General features: G+C 43.4%; 2 protein-coding genes across 2 annotated transcripts in view; one reads left to right on the plus strand and one right to left on the minus strand.

Moving 5' to 3' along the window:
* glis2b (GLIS family zinc finger 2b) overlaps window positions 1–4765 on the minus strand; it is a 66058-nt gene extending 61293 nt beyond the window's left edge. The window contains exon 1 of the mRNA XM_064987088.1: window positions 4191–4765. The gene's annotated coding sequence lies outside the window, so the exon portion shown is untranslated. The remainder of the gene's footprint in view (window positions 1–4190) is intronic.
* A 3826-nt stretch (window positions 4766–8591) lies between these two features.
* LOC135553766 (transcription factor AP-4-like) lies at window positions 8592–11284 on the plus strand. The gene is made up of 2 exons (XM_064985709.1): window positions 8592–9017; window positions 11074–11284. The coding sequence occupies exons 1-2, from the start codon at window positions 8929–8931 to the stop codon at window positions 11282–11284; spliced, it is 300 nt and encodes a 99-aa protein (XP_064841781.1). The 5' UTR covers window positions 8592–8928.
* The last annotated feature ends 125 nt before the right edge of the window (window positions 11285–11409 follow it).

Below are 11409 nucleotides of genomic sequence, written 5' to 3' on the forward strand. Positions count from 1 at the left end.
CCAACAACATGTCTATTGGTTGGCTGTCTATGTGGTTATACCCAACAACATGTCTCTTGGTTGGCTGTCTATGTGGTTATACCCAGCAACATGTCTCTTGGTTGGCTGTCTATGTGGTTATACCCAACAACATGTCTCTTGGTTGGCTGTCTATGTGGTTATACCCAACAACATGTCTCTTGGTTGGCTGTCTATGTGGTTATACCCAACAGCAAGTCTCTTGGTTGGCTGTCTATGTGGTTATACCCAACAACATGACTCTTGGATGGCTGTCTATGTGGTTATACCCAACAACATGTCTCTTGGTTGGCTGTCTATGTGGTTATACCCAACAACATGTCTCAACATGTCTCAATCCTATAGACAATTTGTGGGAAGAACTGCAAAAGTGTGTGCGAGCAAGGAGGCCTACAAACCTGACTCTGTTACACCAGCTCTGTCAGAAAGAATGGGCCAAAAATCACCCAAATTATTGTGGGAAGCCTGTGGAAGGCTACCCAAAACTTTGACCCAAATTAAACAATTTCAAGGCAATGCTACCAAATACAAATTGAGTGTATGTAAACTTCTGACCCACTGGGAATGTGATGAAAGAAATAAAAGCTGAAATAAATTATTCTCTCTACTATAATTCTGACATTTCACATTCTTAAAATAAAGTGGTGATCCTAACTGACCTAAGACAGGGAATTGTTACTAGGATTAAATGTCAGCAATTGTGAAAAACTGAGTTTAAATATATCTGGTTAAGGTGTATGTAAACTTCCGACTTCAAATGTATGTGGACTTTTAGGGTGGACATTGGGACTGAGCCTTATTGTATGACTGGACCAGAGAAAGACTGCAGCTCAGTGGTGGGCGAGACCATTAAAGTACCCGTGTCAAACCTGTGTTTCCAAACCAGGAGGAGCTGTACAGCACCAACTGTTGCCTCACACAGCTGTCCAAGCTATCCACATCTGGCCAAGCATGCAGGCAGGACAAAACTATGCACAGCGCGAGGCAGAATGCTCTGTGTATACACACACTCACAACTACAAAAGCACACACACAGACAAATGTGTGCACACACAGACACTAACAAGAGCATGCACACACACACACACACACACACACACACACACACACACACACTATTGAGGTGTGAGACCTTGGAATAGGATCACCACCACAGAGATACACAGCTGGACATCAGTGGACATCTGGCCTGTGGCCAGACTGACCGACTCACTGACTGCCTCACAGAGAGCAGCAATGAATACTGTAGTGAGTGGGAAAAACATTACCATGCTGGCGAACCATGCTGCTGTCTGATGAAAACCGCTAACTCTCAGGAGAACTGATCTCAGTCATCTCTCAGTCTGTCGCTCATCAGCTGATTGGTTAAACAGAGTTGTGTGTGTGTGTGTGTGTGTGTGTGTGTGTGTGTGTGTGTGTGTGTGTGTGTGTGTGTGTGTGTGTGTGTGTGTGTGTGTGTGTGTGTGTGTGTGTGTGTGTGTGTGTGTGTGTGTGTGTGTGTGTGTGTGTTAGAGGTCGACCGATTATTTGGAATGGCTAGTTAATTAGGGCCAATTTCAAGTTTTCATAACAATCGGAAATCTGTATTTTTGGACACCGATTTGGACGATTTTATTTTATTTTACACCTTTATTGAATTTTTATTTAACTCGGCAAGTCAGTTAAGAACATATTCTTATTTTCAATGGCGGCCTAGAAACGGTGGGTTAACTGCCTTGTTCAGGGGCAGAATGACACATTTGTACCTTGTCAGCTCGGGGATTCGTTTTTGCAACCTTCTGGTTGCAAGGACCGTGGCTTTTGTGGAGCGATGGGTAACGATGCATCGAGGGTGGCTGTTGTCGTTGTGTTCCTGGTTCGAGCCCAAGGAGGAGCGAGAAGAGGGACGGAAGCTATACTGTTACACTGGCAATACTAAAGGGCCTATAAGAACATCCAATAGTCAAAGGTATATGAAATACAAATGGTATAGAGAGAAATAGTCCTTTAATTCCTATAATAACTACAATCTAAAACTTACCTGGGAATATTGAAGACTCATGTTAAAAGGAACCACCAGCTTTCATATGTTCTCATGTTCTGAGCAAGGAACTTAAATGTTAGCTTTCTTACGTGGCAAATATTGCACTTTTACGTTCTTCTCCAACACTTGGTTTGCATTATTTAAACCACATGTTTCATTATTTATTTGAGGCTAAATTGATTTTATTGAAGTATTATATTGAGTTCAAATAAGTGTTCATTCAGTATTGTTGTAATTGTCATTATTACAAATAAAAGTTTAAAATCGGCCGATTAATCGGTATCAGCTTTTTTTGGTCCTCCAATAATCGGTATCGGCGTTGAAAAATCATAATCGGTCGATGTCTAGTGTGTGTGTGTGTGTGTGTGTGTGTGTGTGTGTGTGTGTGTGTGTGTGTGTTGTGCGTTCGTGCTTTCCTGTTTGGATGTGTATGCGTTCATGTGTATGTGTGTTTTTCTGTGTCTTCATGTGTGTGAACACATGCATGTGCCTGTGTCTATGTAGATGTGAAGAGCACCTGGAATATGGCCCTCACACATAGTCTCATAGTTCACAGCAGCATTATGGATGAAATAGTGGCCAGGGGGCTTGTATAGGAGGCAACTCTCAAGGAGAGTCAATATCCCCTTCTCTTCCTGTTCTTCTTCCCCAAAACCTCCAGTGGGCCCCCAGCCAGACCTCCCTCCAGTGGGCCCCCAGCCAGACCTCCCTCCAGTGGGTCAGCCAGATATAGTGAGTCAAAGGTATATATATATGAGAGACTGTGTGTGTGTGTAGCCTACGGTGTGAGCATAAAATATATATTATATATATATATATTATGCCCATGTCTGTTTGACACACCGTAGGCTACACACCTACACACACACACACACACACACACACACACACACACTTAAGAAACATATTCAAAAACACCAACCCCTTGAAAACATTCAAACTTTCATCCAGCCCCCAACCAACCCCCTCCAATCCAACCCCCCTCAGAAAGTAGGAGTGTGCCTGAGTTCATAATGTAATGTTTTATAATGATCAGGCCTCCTCATGGGTTGGTTAACTGTATTCTGCCTTGGCAGGCCTTTGCCCTTTTCCCCTGGCCTCATCTGGGACAATGGGAGGCAGCCAATCGGGAGAGGCTCTGTCCCAAACCTGCTACCCGAGCTCCAAATGTGCACACCATTAGGCGCAGGGACAGAGCAATTGCTTAATTGGAGGAAAATAGCCTCTTTATCCAGGCTTCTGCCCACACAGATCATCTGCTGCCCCATTGCCCAGTACAGTGTAGCTGTCCTGGTCTGCTATTGGTTTGGGTGCTTGGCCCTTGAGAGCAACTCTGAATTATGTTTTGTTAAATTGGGAACTGGCAACATAACAATGGTGATATTTCATGACAGTGCCGTTATTGGATCCCAGTGTTTGTTCACCTGCTGTTATGAGAGAACATTGAGTCTTTAGGGTTTGCAATAGCATATTTTTGTTTAGGGCTTTGAATATTGATAATGTATCACAGTAAACTGATGTAATGGTAGAAATAATACCGATAGTGTTCTGCTTCTGGTTCTGAATCTGACTCCATTCCATCATCGCGCAGAACTGAAATCCTTGACATGCCCCGCGCATATGGCTTCACTATTTGAGGCGACGCAACCCCACAAGGAGAGTAAGGCCTCGCTTGTCATGCGCGCTCTGAAAATGTGTTTCTGGGGGAATTGTACTTTTTGTTGGGTGTGACTGTCAAGCAGACATGTCGTGTCCCTATGAATATGAGGAATGACACGGTGTCTTTGTAAATGACAGACGCTGGCGGTGCACGTAGGCCTACGCCATGGCCAGGGTATAAAGATATGTCAGGCAGTCCAGGGGAGCGGCGGCGGCTCTGGACAACGGAGCAGGGCTGGCGCACCGCTGTGGACTCAGAAATTAGGTCAGTCCGCCCTGTCCTCCTTGAACTCTGCCCATTTCACATTTCACCGACTATCTCGGACGAACAAGACCACATTTACAAACATCAAATATACCATACGGGAACAAACTGCCCGTGCAAATGATGTAACGCCTATATGTCATCCAGTGTAACAATAACCCGACACACAGAGAAGGATATAGGGAAGGATATAAGGGAGTTGTAGGCTGAAGGCAACGGGCTTACCTTAGGGGAAAATCCCGTGGATATGGCCGAGATGTCTCCGATGTATTCCCTCTCCCGCAACAAACTTTCCACTCCGTATGTTTGTGCAAAAGCCTCTCGATGACAATTTCCCCTTGCAATTCTGTAATGTTGTCCTCGTTCAAAGCACTAAAGGAAGCTGACACGTCTAAATAAAATAGTATGTGCCGAGTGAGGCGGTCCGTTCCCAGACCATTGGTTTGAAAAAGAAAATGGAAAATGGAATAAAACGAAGACGATAAGACAAGCAATACGAGATAATAGTATAGTGTTGATGTCAGTTACCGGGGATGAGATAATTTCTCGTCGCCAGAAACCCGTTCATTTTAGGTTAAACACCCTAAACTGTATCTATAGTCTAAACTGTTCCGTTGTGGAAAATTAAGATCACTGGTTGTAAAATGTGCATCAAAATTACGCGTTCGGTTTCGTCTTGGATTCAAAGTGCATCGCTTAATGGCAACGCTGGTCAATTAGGGTGGTCAATGGGTGGTCGTTCTCCAGGGAGTAGGCTATAGGAGGGGTGCGCTGGGAGATACAGAGCCGAGAGATGTCGCGAGGGGGGTCTTCTTCGCTCGTTATGTTTCCAGATGCCGACTCCCTGTGGTTACAAACGGAGGTGTTGTCCTTATAGCTTTCTGTTCTTCTATTTCTCCGTCTCTCACTCCCTCTTGCTCTTTTATGTTCTCGCCTATTTAGTCCTCAAGGAGACGTGATTGGTAAGGTGGTCTCCCGCGTCCGTCTGAGAGGACCTGGAGCCAGCCCGTGATCTCCTCTCCTCGCGCGCAGCAGACGAGCCCCGGCTCTGCCAGCTCAGCGCATGCTTGCTGCTCCGCCCATCCACCATGGGCAGTCAGTCCTCAGCTCCTCTCAAAATAAGTCTCTTTCCTCCCGCTGAACATACCGTTTTCTTTAACCCGCTTGAACTCTTACAATGAACCATACAGAAAATCATAAAGGATATTTATGTGTTAGGAGACAATTGGTTTGCATGTTTTAACGCATCTGTGTTACTGGACACGTCTCTGTTTTCCCAAGTTTAAACAGGAAATTGCTGAGCTTCTTTAAAAAAACTCCTTGCCACATATTTGATGTTCATATTTAACCCGTTAACTTCTTTTTTATATTCAACAAACGTGTTTCTAGTTGTTTTGGTGTCTTATAAGTGACATTTGCTTATTTTCTATTCCTTCGCGTTCAGTTTATTAGAGATGATGGGAGAAAATAGTACTATTATAAATATACCTATATAAATGCCTATCTTTTTGTCTATTGTTATTCAATTACTAAATTAATTTAGGAAATGGCAGGGACCAATCAATGTACTTAGGCTACCTACCAAGTCAATGAATTCCTAATGCAATAGGTGGCACATACCGAGGCCCATAGCCCTAATAATTATTGCAGTGCACCATTAGGTATAGCCCACTTGTGTTGCTTGGGGAGAACCCGATACACTGCCTCGGAGTACCAAAAACCCCAGAGCAATTATGGTGTTTCAGGTTAGTGCTGAACCAGTAACATTGTTTTACCTCATCCAACCACCAGAGGTCGTGTCAGTAATAGCAAATTGTGAATTTTGACTCTCCAATCTGGTCATGAGCTTCAAAGTGAGCAGGCTTTTGTTCCAGCCCATCATTAATACGCCATATTATCTTGACGAGTAGTTAATAATAATACATGTTTAATTGTCACATGCAGTGAAATTGGTTGTTTTACAGGGTCAGACATAGTGGTACAGCGCCCATGGAGCAAATTAGATTTAACTGCCTTGCTCAAGAGCACATTGACAGATTTCTGATTTTTCACCTTGTCGGCGTGGGTATTCGAACCAGTGATCTTTTGGTTACTCACCCAACACTCTAACCGCTAGGCTACCTGCCGCCCAGTTGTGTCTGGTGTTTTAGTGCTGGGTTGCACATTTGTCTAGCTCTCCCAAGACGAGGACTAATGATCATGTCCAACATGTAAATTGTGCATGATATTGGGTGAATATGTCTGTCTCTGGGAAAATATGGGTTAATATGTCTGGGGCATACGTTAAGTAACGAGGAAGTTATGCAACACCTATGTTGTGTACAGAACTCTTTGGACCTATAGTGGCTGGTACCTAGTGGTACATGCAAAAATGTTACATTCATAGGCAAATACACTCACACTAAAGTACACAAATAAACATAGCCTATATTAATGTGTAAATAATTACTATTGATGAAAACAGCCATGCAAACAGGTTATTTAAGGTGAAGGGTAAGTCATGTGTAGCACCACAGCCACCAGACAGACAGTTATCACATAACTCTAAACATAATGGCAGGTCGACAACATTACTTGACTGTATAGCCTTTAAGTGTAGACCTATGTGCACAAATCAGCTTGCGTGAACCTGTTATATTAGAAATTTTAAAGTAAATATACATAAAATACTTGTAACAGATAACATTATACCATCTACAGTATAACATATATATATATTTATATATAACATATACAAATACTTATTTTCCACCATAATTTGCAAATAAATTCATTAAAAATCCTACAGTGTGATTTTCTGGATTTCCTCATTTTGTCTGTCATAGTTGAAGTGTACCTATGATGAAAATTACAGGCCTCTCTCATCTTTTTAAGTGGGAGAACTTGCACAATTGGTGGCTGACTAAATACTTTTTTGCCCCACTGTAACAATAGCCCCCAAGCAACATGTTCACACACATATTACGTTCATGTTAGACTGAAGGGTATGAACATGACACTTTACTAATTCATTATATTCCTGTTCAACTGTGTTGCCTTCTGCCCTTTAGGGTGGTATTATGCCAGTGTCCCTGGCTGTCCTCCGGGGCCTGTGTGTGTGTGTGTGTGTGTGTTACCAGTGTACTGGAGGAGAAGTGTAGCCCTATGAGCAATGATGACTGGCAAAACATGTAGTAACAGATTCATTGCCACCTTTACCGATGTACAGTATGTTAGATTTGTTGCAGAGGTTTTTATAAAACGAATCCAGTTGTTCATTTTTTATGACTTGGTAGACTACTGAATAAACCCTGTTGGGAATGCTCAGATTCAGGTGTGAAGAGCAGAATCAGAAATGAGACTGGAGGCATGAGTTTAGGCTCTTAATGGTTCACCATATTAGTTATGTAATAGGCTACTTTGCTTATAATTATGTGTATGGGCTATGCAACTAACAATGTTCTCTGACATAATGCAAAATGCTCTAATCATTCCTGCCCTCCATTTATTACAGGTATGTTATTCAGACCATTCAGATCATATGGGCACACTTAAAGTTACATAGGAATGTGGAATAGCCTCCTCGATGATGTCTCTTTAGTAGCTGAAAATAGTTGTGTATTGTCAATGTCATCTGCAATACTGTGTATGTTGCATGGTGCATCACGCTACAGAACATGCGCCAGGTCTTCCTTTCCATGGCAGGATCTAACCTGACCACACAGTGAGCTCCTTTAGCCTAGAAGCAAAACCAGCTGACTGCAGGCTTTCATTTGTTTTGTCAATGACTCTAGGTCCAGCCTATCTATGATGTCATGTAAAAACTATTAATCGCTAATAGCATTGGAAAAGCAATAGCTGGGGGTGTCAATAAGTAGCTAAATTATCCTGTGCTAAACTTGCAGTTTGGGGAGAAAGATGGCGCTATACTATAACGCCGTAATAGCCTTGCATGCAACATTGTACACCGCAACAGCAGCAAGTGTAACAATTGTTGCAGCAGCGAATGATCAGCCGTGAAATTGACCAACATTGTAACATTGCTACACACGCTTATATTACACACATTTCCGGGTGCAAGAGTACTGCTCCCATTTTGTGGCTCGAGTTCTGTTCTGCTCGCACAGCACGCACCAACAAGGCAGGAGTGGCGATTAGGTAACTCTCCTCTCCTACATCCAAAATGGTGAACACATTCAGCTGTTCAAAGTCAGCCTCTTTCTCTCGGCGCTGTTTCCCTTCGCTCCTCTCCCCACTCGAGCCCCCCTCAGTTTGTTGCTGTTTTTGTGAGCCCTGCCAACTCGTCAGCTGATCCCGCTTGTTCGCTTCATAGTGAGAGGAGACCAGTGCCCCTACAACAGACTGGTTTCCTCCAGCTCTATCGTTAACATTTCGAAAAACATCGTAGATTTAAAAATAACTAAGTGACGCATGCAAAAAAATGTTTTCCTAATTTACGTGGAAAATCCTCGTAAAATAGATAATGTCATAATAACTGTAGATTAGGCTACTAGGATTCGAGATATAGCATCAGTGATCGGTATCACTCAATGGAAACAATTCTACATTTGTGGCTATCATTTAATCAACCAGACTCGTGCCTTCGCCCCTCTAGTGAAGATTTAAATAATCCTTTGTTTACATGATGCAGTCCCTCTGTCCGCGGAAGGAGGCTTTTGGTGGTGCTGTGTGATTCCTACCAGCTGTTTCCCGCCTTGAAAGACATCCGATCAGCTGCAACTACACACATACACGTACATGCAGAAGGAAAGAGAGAGATTGAGAGCGCCACACAACGAGGGAACCCTATCAGCTGGAAGTGGAGTAACGTTTAGAACTCCGACTGCTCTGCTACTACATAAGGAATTTTCCGAATTATGAAATTATTCTAGATTTATGAGCAAGGGAATTTGCACCTGAAACTGGAACATATTTTGTGCGTTAATTCATTTGAACCGGGGGACACACAACTGGAGAGGAAAGCATGGAGTATTTCATGGTACCAGCACAGAAGGTGCCTTCCTTGCAACATTTTAGGAAAACGGAGAAGGAAGTGATTGGGGGTCTTTGTAGGTGTGTGTGCACTTTTACTATTTCGCCTTATTGTATACGATAACAATTTGTTTATCTCTGCTGGTGGTGCGCATTTAGCGACTGTGGCGTGGAAACATGCTTGATTTGATCTGTATGTTATTGTGTACTGTACACGACCCACTGTCAAAGAGCGAGACAATTACCTTTATTGAATATCGATTAAGTACTCATATTAGGTAGAAGACGATTCAGTACATTCACATGTAACTTAATTTTTCCGTTACTTTAGCGAAATCTAGACATTTAGTAGCTAACAAACATACCCCACGTGGTTACATGCACACCACGCCGCTGCTCTGTTACGAGAGATCCCTGGCTATTTTGATATTATCCCAACGGTTATGTTTTGGATAAGTATACTAATTTACATATGAGCAAGAGAGGTAGTACATGTATAACAAAGGTGTCGCACCTTTGTTATGAATGTTTCGTTCACGTCCTAGGGGGTACTGTTTGCTCCGTTCGTTGGGGAGCGCGCTGAAGTTATTGTGGGCAGTGCGGCCATGCTTGTACTAAAGTGGTGAGGGATCTGTCGTAGTCTTCCCTCCAGTAACTTCACATTTCCGGATAATTTATGTAAAATTCGCGGTGAAAGTTTAAGTAATCGCATTTGTGCAACGAAATCACTGTTTCGCTGGTATTCTTGGCCACATTTTGTGCACTCTAGTACCGTATGCACTGCGTCTTTTCTCCCGCAGCTCAGCAATGCCGCCGCATGTAGAGGAAGCAGTCGCATTGTTGTAATGGCGGAGGACTCGATGAGTGGTTTTGAACGCAGCAGTGTGGCGGCGCGATGCATTCTAAAACAGATTGGACCGTATGAAATTGATTGTGACGCCGCGAGGCATTCCGCAACCGATTGAGGAATTAGTAGTGGTCTTTTTAATTAGGGGTGTATAGTGGAAGGCCAGTCGATGCATTTGCAACCTTTAGTAGACAGGGAGGCGGAGATGAAGGATAAAGTGTGGTCTGCGCACGTGGTCTGGGACATGTAGTTCTATTTTCGAATTGTGTAAAAATCCGATTGTAGGATTTTGCATAAAATTGCCCAAGCAACACTCAATTCTAGTCATTTATGTGCACATTTGGCCATAATACATTGTCAAACATGATTTCTCACTTACAAATGTGTATTTATTATCATAATACTAAATGTTTATTATGTTAATGTTGCTATAATTTGGGGACCCTGTTTAAAGCAACTCATCTAATATACTGTTCCTGGTCTGTCATGCTATGGTGGTTGTATTTGTGACTGGGTTCGCTATTCGCTACCACCCAGTCGTGATTTGGCAGAGGCTGTGTTTGCTGGCTGGTTTCTGGGTTGTAAGGAAACAGCAGACACGGTCTCTCTCCCCATCTGTGTCTGCACAATTGTTCCCTGTGTTTGCTCTGAGGCAGCTGAGGCAGCACTGATAAGAGCCTTGCTACTAGAAAGCTTCCCAGTGATACTCCCATTAGATACAGAGGATGTGGAAGTTCAATTAGACATTTCCCATCCCAAATGGAATCTGTGTGGGAGCCATGCTGAACAAATCAGGATGACAAACGCTTTTATGGTTGGAATTCTCACAGGCTGTGTTCCGTGGGTTCAGAGGTCTGAAACAATGGGGTTTGGCCAGGGGTTCTAGCAGGAAAGTCAGCATTGTGTAGTGGGCCACGTGAAGTGTCTGCTAGGGTGTTATAAGAAAACAGCATCAAAGCCTGTTCTGCACTTTCATGCTGTTTTCCCAGGGCACAGTCAGCTTGGTAGTAGGAAGCATGGCACATGACATGGTTGTTACTGTATTTTTAGCATTGAAATTGACCATCAAAATGGTTCTGTTTTGAAAGCTCAACAAAGCTTTGTTTTCTGGCTTGTTTTGATAGTTCATACATAGCTGCGCTGTTGCTCACAGTAGGTTCATTCATGTTTTGAGTTTATACTCCATTCAAAACTGACCAATAGGGGTCAACTTGAAGATCTCGCTTGATATCTACTCTGTGGACCTTTGACCCCTATTGTGTAACCTTATGACCTCTTCCTCCCCCCCAGCCTGGCGAACATCCCTCTGACCCCCGAGACAGCGCGCGACCAGGAGCGGCGGATCCGCCGGGAGATCGCCAACAGCAACGAGGGCGGGGGCGCATGCAGAGCATCAACTCCGCTTCCATCGCTCAAGACGCTCATTCCCCACAGCGAGGGAGAGAAACTCAGCAAGGTGGGTCCGAGGGAGGAAAGGAAGGAGAGAAACTCAGCAAGGTAGGTCAGACTTTGACTTGTTTATTAGACAATAACAAATTAAAACCGCGTAACAAACTACAACATGCATTAATGAAATTATAAGAGGACACAATAAAGGTGAAAGTCCACCACACATTGTGGTCAGCG

This window comes from Oncorhynchus masou, chromosome 14 (assembly GCF_036934945.1).
Source record: "Oncorhynchus masou masou isolate Uvic2021 chromosome 14, UVic_Omas_1.1, whole genome shotgun sequence".
NCBI lineage: Eukaryota > Metazoa > Chordata > Actinopteri > Salmoniformes > Salmonidae > Oncorhynchus > Oncorhynchus masou.